At 39.5% G+C, this 24921-nt stretch overlaps 1 protein-coding gene across 1 annotated transcript in view; it reads right to left on the bottom strand.

Moving 5' to 3' along the window:
- Nucleotides 1-24921, bottom strand: part of LOC124789310 (vacuolar protein sorting-associated protein 8 homolog) — a 219150-nt gene that overhangs the window by 71280 nt on the left and 122949 nt on the right. The window contains exons 13-15 of the mRNA XM_047256624.1: nucleotides 21158-21359; nucleotides 17638-17788; nucleotides 7293-7537 (exon numbers count right to left, since the gene is read on the bottom strand). Of these exons, the coding sequence (XP_047112580.1) occupies nucleotides 7293-7537; nucleotides 17638-17788; nucleotides 21158-21359 (598 nt within the window). The remainder of the gene's footprint in view (nucleotides 1-7292; nucleotides 7538-17637; nucleotides 17789-21157; nucleotides 21360-24921) is intronic.

Here is a 24921-nt window from a genome sequence, read left to right on the forward strand (position 1 = left end):
GTACTAGTCCTGCAAGGTATGCAGGACAACTTCTGTGAAGTTTTGGAATGTGGGAGAGAGGTATTGGTGGAAGTGTAGCTGTGAGGGTGGATCTTAAATTGTTCTTGGATATCTGTCAGTAGAGCACTTGCCTGAGAAAAGCAAAGGTTCCAAGTTTGAGTCCTGGTCTAGCTTCTAGTTGCAAGAAAGACGTAGCAAAGAACTATTTACCCAGCTTTTGGCATATTTTGTTGTTATCAACTGCATTAGAGACAGATCAGGAGCAAGCCATGCAGCCACAGTGCTAACACACGTAGGACAATATAACTTTCACGAGTTTTTTGCAGAGTGTCCTAGAGTTTCCTTTGCCACATCACTAATATGATAGGATTTTACTAAGTCCTGAGATCAACAAAAAAACCAGTTTCAGTACCTTCTGGCACAGATAATATCTGTTATGATTTGTTCATCATGCCATTTTTGTTCTAGTTGCTCCGACTTCAGGGCTGGCCTGCACTGTGCTTTCTGTCTGCTACCACAATGTTTTGCTATCATTGTTAAGACAAACTGATAAATATCACATTCAACTATTTTTGGTTCCAATCTATTGAACAGGCTCATAAAATTCCATTTTAAGAAACATTTTTATACCAAGAAACAAACTTAAGTATTCCTTTGACAATGGGCATTAATTGTTTGGAATAACTTAGTCCACACTAATCACAATATGAAATAAGAATTGAACCTGGAACATTTCATGTAACGTCTAGTCATCCAAAGTTCATCTATATATACTGCCAGCAAAAGTCACATCTCCCTTGGCTGTCACCTATTTTGTTACTATATTTGTAACTACATATAATATTGGTTACCTATTCCATATGTAGGAAAGTTTTTCCATTTATTTGGAAAAAGTAATGATTTTTTGCACAATACTAAAGTAGTGGTTCAAACAAACATATTAGAAAGCACTAAAAAAGCATAGACAGTTTCATCACAGATTTAAGTGAATTCAAAGCCTTATTAACAATCAAAAGCTGAATGAAGCCTAATGAGCATAAGGAGAGCAATGCAAGAAACAGTCAATGAATTCAAAAGAAAAACATTTTGCCAACCAATCTGATGAAAAATCCTATATAGTTATGTCTTCATAAAGTCAGCACACCAATCAAAATAATCTACTCTGCTGTTCAGTGATCATACTGATGCTGAAACAGAAGATAGCAGAGAAGTTCAAAGTACATATTATATCAGCCTAGAACTATACTGTCTTCCAGGCAGGTGTTGTAGGTTGCCAGCTCTCCAGGAGGATGTGATTAACAGTTCACATCAACATAACTCACCAATCTGTTTACAAGCCTAGCCTTGCACAGCTCAGGCCATTTATGTCATAGTTTCAACACCTCCTCCATGGCGTCCAACACTATCAGCCTCACTGATAGGCAGCGTTACTATCATGGTAGAGTGCTGCAATCTGGACACTACTTTGTTATGCAACGTCTCATGCCCACCCAATGTCACTCCGATATCCCTCCGCTGGAGAGTATTTAGGCCACCATGCTGTGGCCAGTACACCCTCTGGGTGTCACATTGGTCACACCAGCAACCCAGCGATCGGAGTCATCACCCTTGCTGTGAGCACCTGTTGCCAGCAATATGCAGGACCACAGTCCGCTGCTCCCAGGTGCCACATCTTGCTGCGTGTCGTCTCACCAGTGGCTGCCATTGTCAAGCCATCACCATCTCCATCCACCAAGGCCTGAATTTCCAGAAGCATTGCCATCTAGCTACATCCCTGACATCCACCATCACCCAACATCTGCCAACACCCCATGTCCCAGAAACATCATCATCCCACCAACAGTTACTGTCATCAAGCCATTGCCTCCATCACCTACTGATGCTCTATGTCCTTCAAGCCCTTCATCCTTAAGCACCATCAATCATCCTCGGCCCCTTCTGTTCTGCCACTCAGTATGACTTGTGGACTTCACTGTGTACGCACAACCCAGGTAATATTGATGACATATCTGTCTGTATTTATGGTTAGTGAATCTGACTTTTACTGATCATAAGCAGTTGTTGTGGCACTCCCGCATTTCCTTGGTAATCTGCAGCACACCTTGGTCACTGACACAAAATATTGAATTATGTCTTCCGAAACAATTTCACTGTAGATCATAATGTGGTTCATTCTTTCAGTCACCACATGGACACTGAAATGAAACATTAAAGTTCGTCATTGTGGATCAGAAAAGCAACTAAAATTTTTCAGTTGAGGAAATGCAAATGGATTGGCTGATGTACTTGGACCATCTTATGTAGATTATAAAAAGAACTTACTCCCCTTCTAAAAGCAGTTTATACTCTGTAGGTCACTGGAAAAGTAAAAGGATCCAACTGCATGGAGGGAGATGCAGGTGATTTTGTTTTTTTAGATGGAATGTCTGGCAGATGTACATTATTGTATTATTTGAAACATGAATTGGTTAATCAATGTGTGTTCTCTCTCAGCAGATATACATAGGAATCTGCAACAATGGGCAATTTTTTTTTTTTTTTTGGGGGGGGGGGGGGGGGGGGTTTGGGAGGGAAGAGAATGCCCTCGTGTGTTAGTATTGTCAATTACTAGATTTGTCCCACACTGTTACCCATAATTAAAAACTTACTTATGAATAAATGTTAATGCTAAGACTTACTATCCACATGTATATGCCACTTCAAAAATTCTCTCGAGACTCTCTGTATTATATACAATTTAAAATGTGTAGCCTACGCCTTTGTCCTCATCCAACTCTTCCCCCCTCTCTCTCTCTCTCTCTCTCTCTCTGTGCTTCCCCCCCCCCCCCCCTCTCTCTCTCTCTCTCTCTCTCTCTCTCTCTCTCTCTCTCTCTCTCTCTCTCTGTGTGTGTGTGTGTGTGTGTGTGTGTGTGTGTGTGTGTGGGTGGGCGCGCGTGCGCGCACACTTGTGTGTGTGTGTGTGTGTGTGTGTGTGTGTGTGTGTGTGTGTGTGTGTGTAAAATCACTTTCCAATGTATATTACAAAAAGATATAGCCTGTGTCCATCTAAATGTTCACTACACTATCAGGAAAAATTTGAAGTAAATCAGTCAATAACTTTTTGAGATATATGGTATCAATGTTTTAATGTTGTATTTTACATGTATGTGTACTGTGATACACTATTTATATTAAACATATAGAGCCTAGGTGCTAATTTAGGGTATACTCATCTCCACTCCAAATTCCATCCAAATCCATTCAGCCATTTCAGCGTAAAGTAGTGCAGTTTGCACTGTGTTTATTGTGATAAAAAAAGGCAATAAAGAAAGAACTCACAAAGGCAACTATGGCTAAAAAAGTATCTAAATAACAGAGGTACTTTACCGCAAGATATGCAAAATGATGGCGATGTTTTGTTTGAAAATTCCACAAGAACGTCACAGCAAGATTTTGAATTTTTGGTTATGAAACAGAAACATGTATCTATACGGAAGATACTGTTACACGAAATGCAATTTCTGTAGAGATGCAAGTGGCAATAACATTCCATTACCTGCATCTGGTGATTCATATACTACTTTGAGCTATTTGTTTCGCATCTCAAAATAAAGCATTTCAGTGGTTATTTCTGAAACTGCAAAGCACGTAAGGGGTAGTCTTAGTGATTATGTGAAGTTTAGTTAGCGTTCATAAGTTTTTTATTTTATACAGATATTGTTTGCACAGTTAAAACACAGAATGAGACTGGTCCTGAAGATTCGAGGGTTTGGCAGTTGGCGTGTCAAAGGCGCTGTGATGCTGAGACGATCCATCTTGTTCAAAATTTTTCTGCATAGAAGCAGTGCAGTTGAAGTTCATTTATTGAAATGAAAAATAGACTTGAAAATGTCAGAATTTGTAACTGATTTCTCTGATCAGTCAGTGTTAGATTCATGGCACTAAATCCACGTTCACATTCAGCTGTAAATGTAGATATAATTTCAATTGCTTTCACAAGTTCTTTTCACAAAAGTTGGCGTGCATTGAGGATTTTCTTTATAAAATCTTTCGAAAATCTTTGACTAGTGAAGCACATGTGCTTTCACTTAATTTAAAATCTACCTTCTTACATAAGTGAGGAATTGATATGTAACCATAAAAAACACGTTCATATCCGTCTCACGGCTATGCTTCTGAATTTAAAATGGCTGCAAATGAAAAGAAATCCAAGTCTTCAAAGCAGTTTTTTTATATTGTCTAGCAAAGACTGGAAACAGTTCTTTCTAAATATCTTAAATTTATTACATTCATCACAAGAAGATTCTTTAATTAATACTTCTTTGAATGTGTGCTTTTCCTCCAACTCTTTCACAATTATCCTCATTTGCACTTTGCATGATCACAAATTTTATCATTTAGTTCTTTTGTATTATCAGCAGAAACACCAACTAAAAATGCATTTTCTATATGCACACATTCCATGCTTTCCACCGTAAGTTCACAAACTTCAGAACACACTGAATATTGCCAAGTTTTAGTCATTTACAGATAGCCACACAGCTTAATCTTTTGTTAGTTTTGAAAATGCGATAATGCTACACAATTTCCTACTACAACTTCAAGCCTACTGTTACTCCCATCCCTACCTTCGCAATTCTCACAGTTTTCAGTCCCCAAAGATTCACTATTTCTTTCTGTTGGCATCATCAACATCATCATCATCATCACCATTTTGTTTTTCAAATCCACCGTCTGTTTTATCTCCTTTAGCACCACTGTTAGTATATGTTTGCACATATACCTAGTAATGCACTGTTCTTAAGGAATGGTGAAATTTTGCTTTGCTAGAAAGCCATGCTGAAATTCCATAGTTCTTACAGGTTGAAATTCCATAGTTCTTACAGGTTGAAATTCCATAGTTGTCACAGGTTGAAATTCCTTAGTTCTCACAGGCCTGCACGCACTCAGCTCACTAACAATTCTACTGAAGCGGGAACTTGCGGAGATCGCCGTATCTTTTGTGGATGCGAGAGAACAACCGAACAGCACCAACTAATTTTGCATTCGTGATACTGGGGAAGCTGTGTTACGCTTGACCCATGTGGTCCACGACTAGCAAGGTCTGACTGCCGAATCCCATCTGCTGGGTATTGTTGCTAAGTTTGGACTGCTTTGTGCTTCTGTCCAGTACATATTCGTCCATGCTGCACTGTTGCCAAAATCTGGTCTAATTTAAATGTGGCCGCAGGAACCGCGGTTGCTCATCTTGTGCCGGGACCCGTGGGTGAATTTCAGCTCTGCTGCTCAGGCACCTCTGTGGTATGGCTGCCACACTACTTGTTTTGCAAGCGCGCACGTAATGAATGGTGGACCTTACATAAAATCAACAATGACAGCATGAAAATGACAATTCAGTTTGAAATGATTTGAGGTGCTTAAGGACATTAGGCTTTTTCCAAAATTAATGAGCAAACATGTTAACAGTAATAATGTGTCAATATTTTCTGTTTACGGGTCCACAAATTTAAATTAAATGTTAAGTTTTATGTACCCAGTGAGTGGAAAATAAACATCCTTGGATCGGATAGGTAATTTAAAATCGGAAAGGGGGAGGGGGGCATGGAAATCACCCCCCTCACCCCTCCCTCCAAATTGCACACTGATCTGCACATAAAAAAAGCCTTACCATGTTGACCGCACAGATTACCACATGGCGTAAAGACTATTTAAAAATTGATCAAAATGATCAAAGAGTATCTCAGATCAGCAAAGGAAAAACAGGACTCACTAACAATGTCGGGAATATACCACATACCCTGACCTTGTAGGAAAGTCTATGTTGAAATGTTTGGATGATCTATCATCAAACATAGACAGTAATGCAGGTTGGGATGGGTGGAGAAATTGGACATGATAGAGCACGCACTGTAAGACACCGACCCCATAATAGAATTTGCCGACATGGAAGTTCTTGCTGTGGAGAAGAGCTACCAAGCACATGTGTTCAGTGAAGCCACAGATATCCACAAACATGGTAACAGCTTTAACAAAGAAGAGGAAAGAACCAAGATGAATTGATCCTGATTCCAGTGCTGCAGCAAACAATCGTTGCAGGTAACAAGGCGGGCACCACTACGATAACAACCAGCGAAGTGCCCCTCAGACATTGGTGCAACAGGTACATATAATCTGCAGCTGTGAGCTCGATTCCTGTCCGCCACCAGCAATGGAGAGGGAAGCTTTGACAAGCCAGCCACTTGTGATGGTGAAACATCAGAAAAATCATCAACTATTGGCAAAAGAACCCGAGAATAAGCCAATAGGCAGTTTGTCATATTTAAACTCTAGTGGAAGACACTAGGATCATGGAGAGGTTACCCACAAAAATTCTGAGAGTGTACGTTCCAAGAAGTCTGGAAACATATTTCCTCCCACGTCTCTCAAAATGATTAGAACTCAAAAGTCACAAAAATATAGAGATCATAACTAGATTTACTGTTGGCTGGCTGCCCTTCCCAGTACCATTTATGGACACAACAGGGACGAGGGGATATGATGGTGGTACTGGAAATACTTTTCATCACATTGCACGGTCTAGACGTAGATGAATATTTTTCCAAGGATGTTACATGAGATGGCTATACTGTTATCACTGTTAATAATGCCATTCAGTATAACTTTTGTACTTATTTTTTCATTTCTTTATTTTTACACATATTTAGTATTATGTACAAGGGCTGTTCAAAAAGCGGCTGTACTGATCTAATTTGCTGATTCATTAAGAATGTAGATTAATGTAAGATATGGACTGATAAAGACAGTACATTAAAAATCATATAATTTAACAGCATTCTTTTTAGGAAAAGGGCAATGGTAAATTTGGCATGGAATATAAACAACAGAAGCAATAAAAGTTACACCTCATCTTGTACTTTTGATAATAAGCTGTCAACAGGAACATAAAAAAGATCTCAATCTTGTTAATGTGACTGTTGAGCACTCAATGCCTCTGCTAAACTGTGAGTGATTACCTTTACTTTTTCCATTGCTTTTAGGAAATTGAAGACAATACATTCAGTGAGTGACGTATGTAGGTGAATTGCCAGAATGAATCTTTCACTCTGCAGCACAATGTGCACTGATTTGGGACTTCTTGGCAGATTAAAACTTTGTGTAGCACCAGGATTTGAATCTGGAACATATCTGTGGACGGTGAATGTCTGGATTAATGTGATGGTCCAGCATACAGTTTTAATCTGCCAGGAAACTGGGTACATGGGTGATGTGGATAAGCAGTTAGGGATGCCTGTGAACAATGGCACAATACTTACAAGTATGCTTTGTGAGCAAGAGTGAGGAGGCGGTCTTGGTCGTAATGTTGCAGACCGCCAGCTCTGATTAGCTCCAGCAGGGCCTGTTGGCGCTCCTCATGGTGGCCTGTGCTTGGTGAGCCACTGCCTTCAGTCAGGAACTCAACCACCTGTTCAAAGAGCTGCCGCTCCACGTGCAGCAGACCACACCACGGCCGGGCCAGCTGACGTGCCAGGAATGTGAACAGAGAACCGACCTGGCTTGGCTGCAACCCAATCAGTCCTGTTATTAAAATGTAATTTTAATGGCTATCCAAATTTTAAATATTACATGTACATAAGTCAGGTAGTGACTCTGGGAAAAAACTATCCAAACTGAAAAATATTAAAAATTCCCCACTTTAATGCTTGCTGGACAAGGACTTGGACCCTTACACCAGTATTTAGCAGATAGTGTTTGCCAAATGTACTACTCGCAGAGACTAAAGGAATGCGATCCTTAATAACAACAGTATACCTGTTCTTTCTGAACTGCTGGTCCCACTGCATTGTGGGAGAGGCTTTGAATAAATATAGAGAAGCTGGTGGTAGATGCTCAGGTAGCATAACTGAAGATACATTGGTCACAAAAAGCAGGTATCAGGATTTTAGTCCTTGTCTGGCACATTTTTCTGGGTTTGTATCCCATTTAATACTGTCATTTTCTTTCCACTATATTTTGAGACCTTCCCCAGTCGCCTCTGCTAGAAATTGAGTGCACACTTCATTGGTACGAGGGGCATTTGGAAAGTCCGTGCAAAAATAAAAACTACTAACGTGTTTGGGGCAAACCTTTTTTATTTTTTGACATAGTCTCCTTTTAGACTTATACACTTCGTCCAACACTGTTCTAATTTTTTGATCTCTTCCGAATAATAGGAATTGTCCAAGTCTGCAAAATAGCTATTAGTTGCTGCAATCCCCTCCTTGTTTGAACAAAATCTTTGTCCCGCCATCCATTTCTTCAAATTGGGTCCAAGAGAGCCAAGTCTGGAGAATAGGGGGGATGTGAAACGAGTTGGAATCCTATATCCATTAATTTTGCGACCACAACTGCTGATGTGTGTGCTGGTGCATTGTCGTGATAGAAAAGGACTTTTTTGCGTCCAATCGCCGGCGTTTTTCTTGTAGCTCGGTTTTCAAACGGTCCAGTTACGATGAATAATATGCACCTGTAATAGTTTTACCCTTTCCCAGATAGTCGATGAGGATTATCCCTTGCGAATCCCAAAAGACAGTCGCCATAACCTTTCCGGCCGAAGGACTGGTCTTCGCCTGTTTTGGTGCAGATTCGCCCTTGGTAACCCATTGTTTAGATTGTTTTTTGGCCTCAGGAGTATAGTAATGCATGTATGTTTCATCCACAGTGACAAAACGATGCTTAAAGTACTGCGGATCCTTCCTGAACAGCTGCAAACCATCCTTGCAACACTTCACACGATTCCGTTTTTGGTCAAGCGTGAGCAATCACTGAACCCATCTTGCGGATAGCTTTCTCATGTCCAAATGTTTATGCAAAATATTATGTATCCGTTCATTCGAGATGCCCGCAGCACTAGCAATCTCATGCACCTTAACTCTTCTGTCATCCAGCACCATATCATGGATTTGATCAATGATTTCTGGAGTCATTACATCCGCAGGGCGTCCAGAACATTCAGCATCACTTGTGCCCATATGACCACTCCGAAAATTTTGAAACCACTTATAAACTATTCTAATCGAAGGTGCAGAGTCACTGTAAGTTTATCAAGCTTCTCTTTAGTCTCGATTTTTGACAATCACTCGACTTCCCTGATTCACGCAAATGCCAAACACAAAGAAATAGACCAATATGGCTGAAACTTTGTGTGTCATCTTTCCAAAGATGCTACTAACTAAAAATGAACTCTATATGCGTCAGTGGTGCCATCTCTCGGACTTTGCATGGACTTTTCAAATGCCCTTCGTAACTGTTTGAGCTCCAACTGAACTGCAAAAGAGACATACTGTATGCCAGTCAAGGAATTGCATCCTCACACCTTCAAAGAATGAAGCAGTTCCAAGCCTGACGATTTGAGGAGACACACCATCTTATCTGTGTTGTGTCCCAGCTGCAAACTCAGAAATAATCTATTTCACCAATAAAGTGTGAAGGATTGTCATTTCACTCGAGGGGAGGAGATAATTTGTAACATATATGCTCTTCCCAGCTACACTGCTACTGTGAAAGTTGACATTTATTATGAGGTGCCAGGAAGAACATATTATATCTACATTCACAAAAACAGAGTATGACATCAATATTTTGGCAATGAACAGTACAAGAAGTTATATCAGCCTGGTGCTAGAATTGGAACTGCACAACAGATAAGATCATGTGTCTCCTCCACTCACCATACGTGGAATGTGACAACTTTAGACCAATTTATTCTTTGTCAGCCAAACAAATGCCAGTAATTCATGCAGTGTGTCCTATTCACAACTTGCTTAGAGTCCAGAAAATGAGCATTTCACGCCTGACAAGGACAAATAGTGAAGTTTTAAAAATATCATGCAAGAAAAATAACAATGTGCTCAGCTACCAAACCCAAAAGCTTCCTAATCATCACTTTCACTAAGAAAGCCAGAAAGATCATTGATTTAACTTGACACATATAATAAATGCGATGTATAAGTTACAAATATTAGAAGATTTCTCGTTCCACATTCTTCATTGTCACACAAACTCTTCAAGGAATGACACAGTGAAAGGCAAAGATTACACTGTATGTCACTATCATTCCATTTTACCATCTCCCCTCTCTGTCCTATTCATCTCATGAAAGGTGAACTGGAAAAACAATGGTTTAGGCACTTATGAATTACAATACCACCACCACCACCACCACCACCACCACCAAGAACAACTGTTGGATAGCTACTGTGTAAGTTCTAATTTCTCTTACTTTACCCCCCTTTTTCATTTTGTGGGAGAAAATAATGCGTCGTTAGTCTCTTCTCATAAGGCATGATCTTCAAAGTATTAAAATGAATTCATTATGAATTTTCTCTGTGTCCTCTACTTTTATTACCTCGTAAAGGTCCCAGAATGATGAGCAGTACTCAAGTCCAGTACAATGGATGAATTGTAAGCTAATTCTTTGGGATTTTCTGGACAAAGTTAATCTGGCATTTGCTTTTCTGACATAATTTTCATGGAGTTGTTTCACATTAAAATGATTCAGACACATACATCTCAACTTTTGCAGTAGAGGCTGGTTACAGTACTTCATCAACAACAGTTCGACACGCAAATCGCCGAAGTGGCGTCAAATCGAAAGACTTGCAACCGGCAAATGATCTACCTGACGGGAGGTCCTAGCCACACGACGTTTCATCAACAACAGTGTAATGGAAATAATAACTGGTCCTTATGCATATTTATGAGCAATATTACATATGTGTATGGTGTGGGTTAGCTCTTAGAATCTGCAACAAGTGATGTTCATTTGAAAGTATTCCTACAATTTTATAAAATTTAGTAGTGTTTTGACACCCTCCACAAAAACAGAATACTCCATGATGCCCCTTGTAACTTCCAATTTTATTCACCAGCTCATTTAAGGTAGATTTACCCAGGGAAGTGATAGTTTTAACTAACTGATGCTGCCTTCCTTACTTTTGGTAGGCACTTAATTCAGTTCTGCAATGCAGTTCAGTGAGCAAAATATGAGCTTACCAAGTATCAAACCAGATTTGTGATTGGATTCAACACATCACTCTTTAAGGCATAAAATTGACACATGCAAAGTTAATTTTGGGAGCACCCCAAGGTATTGTTGGAGGCCCAGTGCTGTTGCGAATATATATAAATAATCTATCTAAAAACAAAGATGATATAACTTACCAAACGAAAGCGTTGGCATGTTGATAGACACACAAACAAACACAAACACACACACAAAATTCAAGCTTTCGCAACCAACGGTTGCTTCATCAGGAAAGAGGGAAGGAGAGGGAAAGACGAAAGGATGTGGGATTTAAGGGAGAGGGTAAGGATTCATTCCAATCTCGGGAGCGGAAAGACTTACCTTAGGGGGGAAAAATAGATAGGTATACACTTGCGCGCGCGCGCGCGCGCGCGCGCGCGCCCACACACACACACACACACACACACACACACACACACACACACACATATCCATCCGCACATATACAGACACAAGCAGACATTTGTAAAGGCAAGATGGATATGTATGTGTGTGTGTGTGTGTGTGTGTGTGTGTGTGTGTGTGTGTGTGTGTCGAGCGCGCGTGCGCCCAGGTAAGTCTTTCCTGCTCCCGGGATTGGAATGACTCCTTACCCTCTCCCTTATATCCCCACATCCTTTCGTCTTCCCCTCTCCTTCCCTCTTTCCTGATGAAGCAACCATTGGTTGCAAAAGCTTGAATTTTATGTGTGTGTGTGCTTGTGTGTCTATCAACATGCCAACACTTTCGTTTGGTAAGTTACATCATCTTTGTTTTTAGATATATTTTTCCAACGTGGAATGTTTCCCTCTATTATATTTATATAAATAATCTAACGTGGAATGTTTCCCTCTATTATATTTATATAAATAATCTAAATTAATAGAGGGAAACATTCCACGTGGGAAAAATATATCTAAAAACAAAGATGATGTGACTTACCAAACGAAAGCGCTGGCACGTCGATAGACACACAAACAAACACAAACATACACACAAAATTCAAGCTTTCGCAACAAACTGTTGCCTCATCAGGAAAGAGGGAAGGAGAGGGAAAGACGAAAGGATGTGGGTTTTAAGGGAGAGGGTAAGAAGTCATTCCAATCCCGGGAGCGGAAAGACTTACCTTAGGGGGAAAAAAGGACGGGTATATACTCGCACACACACACACACACACACACACACACACACACACACACACACACACACATCCATCCACACATATACAGACACAAGCAGACATATTTAAAGACAAAGAGTTTGGGCAGAGATGTCAGTCGAGGCGGAAGTGCAGAGGCAAAGATGTTGTTGAATGACAGGTGAGGTATGAGTGGCGGCAACTTGAAATTAGCGGAGATTGAGGCCTGGTGGATAACGGGAAGAGAGGATATATTGAAGAGCAAGTTCCCATCTCCGGAGTTCGGATAGGTTGGTGTTAGTGGGAAGTATCCAGATAACCTGGATAGTGTAATACTGTGCCAAGATGTGCTGGCAGTGCACCAAGGCATGTTTAGCCACAGGGTGATCCTCATTACCAACAAACACTGTCTGCCTGTGTCCATTCATGCGAATGGACAGTTTGTTGCTGGTCATTCCCACATAGAATGCGTCACAGTGTAGGCAGGTGAAAGCACCCACGTGATTTACCAACTGACCTGCCTACACTGTGACGCATTCTATGTGGGAATGACCAGCAACAAACTGTCCATTCACATGAATGGACACAGGCAGACAGTGTTTGTTGGTAATGAGGATCACCCTGTGGCTAAACATGCCTTGGTGCACGGCCAGCACATCTTGGCACAGTGTTACACCGTCCGGGTTATCTGGATACTTCCCACTAACACCAACCTATCTGAACTCTGGAGATGGGAACTTGCTCTTCAATATATCCTCTCTTCCCGTTATCCGCCAGGCCTCAATCTCCGCTAATTTCAAGTTGCCGCCACTCATACCTCACCTGTCATTCAACAACATCTTTGCCTCTGTACTTCCGCCTCGACTGACATCTCTGCCCAAACTCTTTGTCTTTAAATATGTCTGCTTGTGTCTGTATATGTGTGGATGGATATATATATGTGTGTGTGTGTGTGTGTGTGTGTGTGTGTGTGTGTGTGTTTGCGCGCGAGTATATACCCGTCCCTTTTTCCCCCTAAGGTCAGTCTTTCCGCTCCCAGGATTGGAATGACTTCTTACCCTCTCCCTTAAAACCCACATCCTTTCATCTTTCCCTCTCCTTCCCTCTTTCCTGATGAGGCAACAGTTTGTTGCGAAAGCTTGAATTTTGTGTGTATGTTTGCGTTTGTTTGTGTGTCTATCGACGTGCCAGCGCTTTCGTTTGGTAAGTCACATCATCTTTGTTTTTAGATATATATAAATAATCTAGTAGATAAAATTAGAAGCTCCATGAGGTCTTTCACAGACAATGTTGTTGTTTACAGCAAGGCTGCAACACAACAAAGACTGTGCTAAAATATAGGAAGAACTGCAAAGGATGGATAATTAGTGTAGTTGACCATGAAAATGAAAACATAATGTACTACACATAAACAGGTAAATAATCTGATTATTATTTGATTACATTGTTGGCAAGAAATCACTGGAAAGACTAGCAATCACAAACTATCTAGGCATAGTTGTATAGAGCGGCCTAAATTGGAATGAGCATATAAAACTAGCTGGAGGAAATGCAGATGCCAATCAGTCACTGAAAGAATGTTCAAGAACTGCAAATTACCCAGAAAAACAGTGGCTTTCAAAACATTTATGTGACTGATTCTTCAGTGTGCTCTTCAGTCCAGGTCCCTTTATCAGGTTGCATTAATAGAAGAGACAGAAAAGTTTCAATGAGTAGTGGGATGTTTTATTAGGGTTCATTTGATAAAAACAACAGCATAATGGAAACACTCAACAAACTCTAGTGGCTGATGCTACAAGAGAAATTTTGTAGGTAACTAATAGATCTACTATTGAAATTATATGAGCAAGTTCCACATATATCTCATAAAATGACCAAAATGAGAAAAATGGAGCAATTTGAGCTGCTATGGAGATCTATCTGCTGTGTCGTAAGCACAAAACGCAGCCAGGGCAAAAGCACTACAGGGGCAAAGATGCAAACTGTTGACAGTAACACATAGACTTGCCACCTGCGCAATTTCCACCAGTGCCACGGGCAGCATTGAGGATGAAGGTATCGACTTTGCCTTGGCCATCTGCTGGCTGAGTACAATCCACCAACAACTGGACGACAATGGGCAGAAGCCTATTTGAAAGGTAGAAGACCTGCTCTCGCCTACTTGGTTAGAGATCATTGTCCAGGGCTGATTTAGACAGGGAACGTCATTTAGTGAACTCTTAGAAGTGAACAGACAGTTGTTGCAAACTGCATTTGCTGTGGACTGTGAAGTTTACCTACGATTATTTGTACTTAGCCATCGAGGGACTTTTTCGGTGTTTTATTACATGCAGCGTTGCAGACTTCATTATTCGACAAGTCACAGAGATAAGTCAGCTTTTTTAACTCATCTGTGTGACTTTATAACTAGTTCATTGGAGTGTTGTAGAACCTTTGTTCTCCTACCCTGTTACCTGACCCTGGGGCATAGTTCTGTAAAAGTGGCAGGGAGAAATTGTCTTAGCAGTGTACTGCACCAGAAGTCATTTCATGAGCTCACAAACTTGGCCTACCGTAACAACAAGAGCAACTCTACCTCCACAGCAGTAGCAGCGAGGCCTTTACATAACACAAAACAGGCGACGAGGGTTTACAAATTTACCATTACTTGTTCTTCCAACACAACATTTGCAAATGTAAAAGAGATGCAGGAAATGAAAGGGTACTGTACCTCCCCCCTCCCCTCCCACCACATGGTGTGAGGTAGCTTGCAAAGTCCAAATGTAGATGTATAATTTGTGTCTTTGGTTGACAAATAACAGTGAAGTTTGAAACTCCAGACATCTCTTACAACATTTACAACAGTAAGAACCAATTTTAAACTGTCCAGTAGATTTACTGTTTGCTTATTATGTTAATACACAGAGATACAGACATAAAGACAACTTGTGTAGTGCTGTGAAAGATGCAAATCAAGGAAAGTAACAATTGAATATTTTACATGGTGAATATGTATTATTCTGATATGTATAACTTTTGTTCAAAATATTAGGAAAAGATAAATTGCTACTCACTCTAAAGATGACACGTTGAGTTGCAGACAGGCACAATGAAAAACTGTTACATACTTAGCTTGTGACTAGCAATCTTGAAATTTCAACCTTAAGTTTCCATTGTTTGATTTTGTTCAAAATATTAAATTATACATGCTAGGTGAGCCTCAAATGTAAAGGCTGTTTGACACAAAATATGACCAACTGCAGTGAACATCCTGTGCCTGTACAGTAGCATGCCCTTCCTTTTTAGGGTTCTGTACATCAGTCGATACAAACGGAACCCTTATAGGATCACTTCATTGTTTGTCTGTGTGCCTGATTGTTAACAACCCTTTTTCTCAGGATCGGGTAGATGTCCCACTTTGGAATTAATGTCACATACTAATGTCCACAGACCCTTGATGGTGTAAAAATTTAAGTTTCGTAGTCAATGCAATGAAAAGATACAGTCACTTATGTTACAAATTCTGATAGTTGCAGACTAACTCATTAAAACTTATAGGGTGCATTCCGTGACCCAGAATCGTGAAATGTGGCAGGAGCACGGTTTCACAGTACAAGTAAAAAAATAAATTTAAAATTGTTAATTTGTAATTATGTCACATGAAGAAACTTTTTTGTCAGTTGTTATCTGACTGTCTGTCCATCTGTTAAGATCACTTTTTCCCAGGAATGGATAGAGGTATCAAGTTGAAATTTATGTTGCATACTAAGGTCAGTTGTCCCTCAGCGATGTTAAAAATTTAAGCTTCGAAGTCAATGCAATTAAAAGACGCAATCATTTATGTCACACGTTTTGATACTCACACACTATATGGTACAACCTGTTGAACTAGAATCATGAAATTTGGCAAGAAGCACAGTACAAGCAAAGGGGAAAAAATTTGAAAATTGTTACACTCCCAGGATCAATATATTACCAGTATTGATATTGCTAACAAGTAAAAATTATCGAGATTCTTGATTCTCGGTGTGGATGAACTATCTATACACATAATTAAATTTGTGCAGAACCCTCAGTGCAAGAGTGCTACTCGCAACTGGCAAATGTTTTGTGTGTGTAACTGAAGTTATTTGTATTACCTGGTACTGTTACTTTCTTTCTGTGTGCCAGAGTGGCTGCAAAAATACAGTGGTCTGAATCCCCAATTCAAAGAGATGCAGTGTGAATGTAAATTACAATGAACTGAGTGACACTTGAGCACCTTCACCAATTAGAGAAGTAGAACAAAGTAAGGCAATTGCATCATGCATTTACAGAAAGTTTGACAACTGTGCAATGTGGGGAGAGCAGTGGCACGCCTAGCACTCATGTACATCACACTGCTAAAATGGGTACAGGAAAAATTGCTGGACAATTATTAACATTCCAATGGTATTTCCAAAAGGTGACCTAAACAAGAGTGTGCCTAACTGTGACCAATATATGAGTTGTTTGTGCAAGTGCATGTTCAGTATTGAAAAGAGTTGAGATGCTCACAAAAAATAAGCAATGATACTTACACATTACATTACTGCTTTTTACAAGTCCAAATAGCGAACTAGCTTCAGATGTCCCTCACTGTGATAAAAGCTAAAGTAGTTCACAGAAATACAATATTCTTGGAAAATGAAAAAGCTACATTATAGGAATAGAATGTGGTGTGAACTTTGTAGACTTTACCCAGCAAAGAACATGAGTAATACCTGAGGTGTACTGTAGAAGACATACAAAACTGAGGCATGACATTCAGACATGAAAATCTGAGAAGTTGATATGAGGAACTGCTTTCATTAAAAAAAATTCACACTTGCCCTAATCAGATGGTTTGGAATTTCAGGAGAGAAATTTATGGACCCTTTCCTCCTTGCAAACCAATCTCATATTCAGCAACTGTCACTTTCTCATTTCAGGAAAAGGGTTGCTTCTCAAAACTTTTAAAGATGTGCAGTGTTGAAAGTGGTACTTTGGAATTGTCTGAGAACATTTCTGTGGAGAAATTTAATGTGAAACTGTGATAAAAATGAGATGAAATGTATGTATGTAGTATGTAAATCCTAAAATGCACCTTTGATTTGCATTTTTGAGATCTTTTTTCTTTTTTAATAAAATAGCCTTTATTTTTTGAGATTCTACTTTGCACAATGTTGTCTGATAAATATATCAACAAGAACCTTGTTGCTCTTGGACGAAACTTACACTATAAAGAGTTCGCATTTTTTCCCCACAATATAGCGATATCCAATTCAAAATCCACACTAAAAAAGAATGTAAGTAAGGTGGTGATAGTTGCTACAAGTGCAGTAAGGTTAACACTTTATCTTTCATTGTTTCTATAAATAATGAACTAACTCAAAATCTTAATTTCAAATGAGATCAGTGTTGATTCATTCCCAATTTATTAAGGGAAGAAATAAAATGAAAAGATGATCACAATGATATCAGTTAATAGCTGTCCACTTACCGTGAAACCCTCGCCCTGCACCATTATAAGCAACAATATATCAACAAGCCGTTGCACTTGTCTCATCCCCACCTCAGACAGAAACTCTGGCTCTTCAAATGCTAGTGCAAGCACATTTAAAAACTCACGAGTATCAAAATGTAGAAGGACCCTGTGGATTAAAATACCACACATTACTAATAAGTATGAGTTGTATTGAAAACAGAGATGAATCCATTAAAGTACCAAAAAACATTGCCTTGAAAAGGTGCAACGAATTTGCAATTTACCTATCTCCATTAAACAGCAGATAAAAATACATTTTAACATCTTTAGCTTTAATTACAATACCTACAAAATTTAATCACATTTCGTTAACTACTTACAGCCTTGAACATTAATAGCACATTGTCCCTACTGTTGTTCAGAAAATTAATTATTTATTAGAGCAGTAAACAGAATAATTATATCCCTCTTGCATAGTGGTGACAGTACTTCTGAAACAGCAAAGTCTGCCAACTGCTGCTATGCTAAATATACTGCATGCAAATAGACACACGTGAAGAGAGCAGTGCAAGTGGAAACAGAGTCACTGTCTATCACTGCTGTGAGTGCCAAAGGCCTAGTTTGAAGCCATATGATCTGATTTTACACTTGATTGTGGAGCAGTTAATGGATGAAAAGAACACATCACTATCAGATTGTGTACCTACAATGATTTCAGTAAACCTACTGTATATAACAAAGTGAAACAAACTGATGGTAGTTTCATGTGGATTAAAAGAAGGTGCACTAGTAAGAGAGGTTTAATTTGCACAACAGAATAATAACTAATTTTCACTAAATGGTGAAGGTCTGTCTCCTCCGATATTAGCCATTTTCAGTTTCCAAGAACAACACTAAACACTTACGAAAATTACAGGAATGACAGAGAGTGATATGACACTATTACTGCTTGGGGAATTTTTAAATGTCATTCTCTGCAAGATCTGTGCATTGAGTGCGGTGTCAGTTTCAAAAATAAAGGGTCCCATACTTATGATAGTTCAGATTCCACATCACATCACAAACTATTCACCAAGGAAAGGTTTTTTCATGTATTTTTCTAACAAGGAAGGGTACCCAACTGTTGTAACACACTTTTTGAATCTATATAGTACGCTGAGCAGCCAATATAAAAATACACATACCATTCAAATTACAGCCGGCGAGCAAATGATTTTGATAACATTTAAATCATGGAAATAAACAATGTTATACACCCATGGTAGTTCAAACGCAGTAGACATGAAAGTCAATAGTTCATGGTCTAGATATAAACATATTTTACAGCGAGCACATCACAAGAAGAAAAGCTGAACCCAGCCATCTTTGGAACCTCCTCCTTCTAAATCACTCTCGAAACAGTATTTGGAAGGTGTCTGAAATGATCACAGATGTTCATCAGTGTAACCACATTTTAAGAATGCAAAGCGGATAAATTGTTTGAATCTATTTGCTAGAAACTGGATGTGCACAAAAAAACTAAATGTGAAGAAATTATTCTCTTTGCCACACTTTAACTGCAGACAATAACATTATCCTACCTGTGATGAACAGTGCTATACTTCTGAGCGGACAGAAAACGAAAATGTCCACTGGGTGCACCAATCCAGTACGTTCTGCAGGGACCAGTTTCTTGTGAAATTCAACATCTGCTGTAACTGTCTCAGTATGTAAAGCATCATCTTTATTTGCTGTCCAAGAATCAACCAAAAGAAGAATTCAATCTCTGCTATTCAAATCTGACTGTAACACCTGTTCCAGGAACACTTTCAAATCCCATTTTGTCAAGTTTGGTGATTTGCTGGCACATGCTTTCACACTGTGTATTTCAAGTGTCACACTTGTTGGAAATTTCGCACTTGTTTCCAAGACAAAAACATACATGTGTGGAATAAGGGTGTGATCCATTACAACAGGCATTATCACGTGTGAATGGGTGGTTGCTACAACTGATCTCACAGCACCAAAATCAGTTTTGCTCCTTTAATGGCAAGAGTTCTCCCAGAATGTAACTCTTCAGCAAATACTGACTGATCTGCACTAATTATCTGCTCTGGTGAAAAATTATACTCTCCAATGAAATTTCTTACTTTCATAACAAACTCATCAGCTTTCTTTCCTACAAATCTGACAACTTTACTTGTGATCATGCGAGAAACAATCTTGTTTTCTTGAGCCAGCAGCTATGTTTTGGAAGCTTTGAATGTTAAGATATTTTTTGCTCATTTGTGCTTTAAAAGACAGTGCCCAGATTCATAGCATTCGGTGATCACTTACCTTGTTTGTTGTTATTCTTGTAGCACCTTCCTCTTTTTGTCATGTCATTTCACCATCTTTTTGGAATTTTGAAAAATTGTCTTGTTTTTTACTTGTCTTTTCTGTGCCATTATGGTACTGAATGTGACTCTACAGAGTACGTCTAGGGCTAAACCAGGAGGGCACCATCAAGAAGTTCATTCCTCTTGGCTGTTTCAGCCAGATTTTGTAAGCATCAGCCAAATAACCTTCAGAAAATTTTGTCCTATTCTTCTTTGGTGGTCATGGATAATATGAGGAACCACTCCTCTCATCTCTGCCACATAATGCTGGACCCCATTCTGAAGTCTGCTCATTTTCTAGCTATATTGCTGGACTGTGCCCAAAATCACTTTCAGTATTATCTTCACTAGTGATTTCACCTACCGTAATAGTTCTGTACTCTTCAACATCAATGTTTTCATCGAGTAACTGTTTCCTAAACTGTTAAAAAAAACCATGCCATCTATTTTAGTTGGCCTTTCCTCTGAAATGCCGAAGAAATTCACTAGTAACTTAATAACTACAGCTGGTTTCATTGTGTAACAGCCTTTCCACAAAACCTGTCACATTCACATCTAATATGTAACTACACATGAAACTGCACCAAATATTTTTTCTTATGTTCTGTAACAAATAAACTTGACTCATTCAAAAGTCAGTGATAACTACAGGTACCATTCCTTCCTGTTTCCAGACTGAATGGTTTCACTTATTAGGAGAACCATTCAAACTTGACCCTATCATTCAACAGAAAAATGTTAAATTCTGGATTATTCAAAATCTTCTGAAGTAATGTTTCACAAGGAAACAAACGTGTCTCTTTCTTCCATTCACGTAACTCTGGGTATGGGTGTCTCCTTAAAAAGCAGTCTAGTTTCTACTGAACGCACACTATATGGCAACAGTGCTGCCCATTTTGATAAACTCAACTACGTGACATATTCAGCATTGCAAAGCTCAAAATGTTAGACTGATATCGACTTCAGAATAGAACTTTGAATAAGCTCCACCGCACACAAAATGAAACATAGAAGATTAGCATCACACTTACAATCTACTATCAAGTTATTAGAGATGAAGCACAAGCTCTTGTTGGACAAGGACATAAAACGGAACATATAATCAAAATATGGCATACATAACAGCATGCGTGTATTTAAGGTATACAAAGACATTGTCTATATGTGATGTGACAGACCTGAGGTAAGGATATGGCGGCTCAGAGTCAGGAGCATCTTTACTGTGTAGGCAGGTGAGGCACTTGAAGACTTCATGCTTCACACTGGCAACCATATCTGAAGGTATGTATCCCACTGGATATGCACGCCCAGCTAAGCAACAGCTGATGTACACCAGAAGCTTGTTGCCCAGAGCTATCTGCTGGTCTGTAAGTTGCTTTCCTGACATGAAAAAGAAAGAAGGTAATACATACACTGTGGGTGTGTTGGCATATTTGGATGTATTAAATTAAAACTGTAGGATATTTCTGTCAGCAGAGAGGAAAACAACACTGTTCAATAACAGTACTGAACGAAGAAAACTACACCCTCTAATTTGTTGGCAGAGTTCAGCCTTACCCTGTGTCTTTATTTCTGAGGCTAAATGCGTAACTCCTCCCAAAATTGAGTGACTAAGTGGCATAAGGGTTGGTTTTAAATAGTACAGAGTTTTATTATATTCTAGATTTTACAAACTTTTTAAGTTTTATAAAATATTTTTATGGAACAGCATTGTAAAACTCTACAAGAATTTTGCCTGCAAATACTTTATAAATGTTCATTTGTAGAAAAAACTTAAAACTTCACAAAAATTTTTCAACAACTACTTCAAAATTATGACAAAAGATTGAATTTGAACACACACATTTTATGTACTTCTTTTTAATATATAAATTAATATGTAATATATAAAGGGGAAATGTCTTTACCAGAAACAATAAACTAGGCTCAAGGTCACAGAGAAGGGGGGGGGGGGGAGAAGAGGAGGTGGACAAAGTGGTGGGAGGAATTGGAAATAGTAAGCAGGAAGGACATGGACAGAGAGGAGGCAGGAGGAAAAGGAGAGGGAGCGGGGATGGGTGGGTGGGAGGGGGGGGGTTGGGGGGGGGGGATGAGGACATGGACAGAGAAAGGAGGGGCATACATGTAAGAAATTTGTGCTTTGTTTTCTTTCTTTTCTACTTAACGAGGCTGAGCCACAGCAATGTGTGGCTGGGAACAGCTAGTGATAAATATAAAAGTGCCTTCACTCTTTGCTTTAAGGTTTCTGTAGAACATCTGGTATAAATTATGCAACATTACTATATTTTAATTTCTTAATGTGCCACAAGGGTATTTTCCTGGAAAGGTTACATTAAGCTGCATGAAGCAGTTACTTTTTTCCAACAATTTTTTTGTTGGAACTAACTGTTCAAAGAAAATTTTGTATACACTACACATTCATGGCTTGTAAAATTATCATATCTAATTTCTTTTACGCTTAGCTACAGAAATTCTTTCCAACATTTTAGTCAGATTAGTAAAAAACTTATTTTCGTCCTTCTTTAAGAATTCAGCCTGTTGTCCCATTTAGTTAACTACTCGCACCGCCTTTCTATTACAGCAAAATTTATTTTGTGTGGAATGAAGGTAGCTCATTCTTCATTGTAGGAGCACAAATACAAATTCTGGATGCCACAGACGTGTTGCGCAAGCACTGTCCACTAACAAACTGCTTAAATCCAGAGAAGAATGTGAAGCTTTGTGGTATCTTACAGATACCCACTGCCAGAAAATGACTGCAACCATACATCACTGCAAGGCATGCAACATAATACAGCAAAGACAATGATGTATGATGGCGGCAGGATATTTGAATGCCTGCCACTGGAAGGCCAACACGCAGCCAGTGTGGACCACAATGATTAGCCTCTTTTACAAGTAATGCCACAGAATCTGTAGCGAAACATGCTCTTTCTGGGCCATCACAGACATTGAGCCATTGTGGCCACAGAGGTCTGCTGAAGAATAATTTTGGGTGTTCTGTCCATGATCCTAAGGAGATCCAGACCCTGGCCGCTTGAGAAGGCAGCTTGGAGATGAAAAGGCAACAAAGCACAGCACTGCAGGGAGAGATGTTGAATTGAGCATAATTTTCTAAATAACCATAGGTCAGAAGTAAACTGTTGCAGAGTTATGGCCATAAAATGATGACCATCAGTGATGAGTGTGTGTACCTTTGTCCATTAAGAGATAATGACTGGGTGTGTGTATCAGTGTGGTTCTGTCCAAGTTGCTGCTTTGTTATGCTTACTATCTTAACAAATTAATAACATTATGGTGCACTTTAGTAGCTAATTTTACTGTCAAGCTTTACCCAGTGACGATCACAGGAATTTCGCATCTTATATAAAGAGTCACGAATAGGAATTCAAAGTTTGTTTAGCCTTGACTGTTCAGTTGAAAATATTATTTTCAGTGGATTTATTTAGTAACTGCAGTCTTTCACGTAACAAGTATTAGCTGGGGCAAATTATTTTAAGGGCACAGACTTCCATGTGTTCATCACAGATGGCTGTCGTTTTATGGCCAAAGGTCCACAAGGGTGCATTTCCGACTATCTGAAACATTTTGCACAATTCAATGTTATCTAGCCTGCGCTGATCTTACTGCCAGGTGGTTTTTCTCCACTCTATACATACAAGAGAGCACAGACCATTTAATTATGGAATTACATTATACTACATCCTCATCTTGTTTAGCAGAACACATGTAGAATCAATTACAAATTGCAATAACAGATGTAACATGATCCATTGTAGTCCTTGACAGCAGGTCATAAGTCAATGCCAGCAAACAAATAAATCAAAAAGGAAGGTACATGCTGGCACAAGAAAGTTCTGTTGATTCCCTCAAACTATCAGCATACAGTAACGTACAGTTATCGCCCCTATTTTTACCATGACATTCTTATTTTGGCCAACAAAACAATCTTTATAAAATATTCATATTTTTTCTTTCTTTTAGCTTGCTCAAGAACCAAGGGTACCATTTCCACCAGACAGCTGCTTTTCATCAGTATTTATATTAGTTTGAACACCTGGTATATCAAATACAGTGCAGCTACTGTCAAAATAATGAAATCTGCATTTCCTGGTGCTACAGTGGTGGTATGTGGTCTGGCTTGTGTTACTTCCATTCAACCTTGCAAACATTGGAATCACACGCTATCAAACACACTTCCCATGCATCAAAGTAAATGACAGTGTACACGTGATATTCTGTAGACTGAGCAAGGATACAAGATATGTACTTAGCTCATTTCCAATAACAGGCTGGCTCTGATAGTTTGGCATGGGTTAGAATTCTCTGCTGAGGGAGGATGTTGGGCAGCTGAAGGAGGTCTGATGAAGGTTACAATGACTTCTTTACTGAGGCTTGATTACAATCACTAGTGGTTGGCAAGGACAATATAAGGCGATGGTCGCCAGCTACTGACTGTGTGTCCCCTGTTGAATGTCTGGTGCTGCATCACCACGTTCCCACGTTTCTGGCTGTAAATGAGTGTGGCTGGTGGCAGTGACCACAGTCATGTCAGGCTGCATCACACTCCCGGGCTCGGAGTGTAGTAGCGGAGGCAGAGATGGCTGGATTTTGGCATGGTACTCTAGGGATGGTGCCGGAACATGGAGCTGCCTCTGGTGCCCAGGTGCGTAGGTGATGAGCAGCAGTTTGTGTGTCAACTGAGGCAGAACCATCAGAGTCAGTGGTACGGCACGGAGTAGCACAGGCTTGATGTCACATCACTGCCCAACTGTTCAGATCATGGGATGGTTCGAGCGTTCTTAAATACTGCTTCTATGTGCTGATTTCTGTTGTTTAACGCAGTTAGTGTGTCACGATGAACTGTCAGGAATGTGTTGGTAACCTTCTGGCTGTTGTAACTAGGTTGCAACAGTCTTGCAGGCTGCGTCAGAAGTTGGCA

This window comes from Schistocerca piceifrons, chromosome 3 (genome assembly GCF_021461385.2).
Source record: "Schistocerca piceifrons isolate TAMUIC-IGC-003096 chromosome 3, iqSchPice1.1, whole genome shotgun sequence".
Classification (NCBI taxonomy): domain Eukaryota; kingdom Metazoa; phylum Arthropoda; class Insecta; order Orthoptera; family Acrididae; genus Schistocerca; species Schistocerca piceifrons.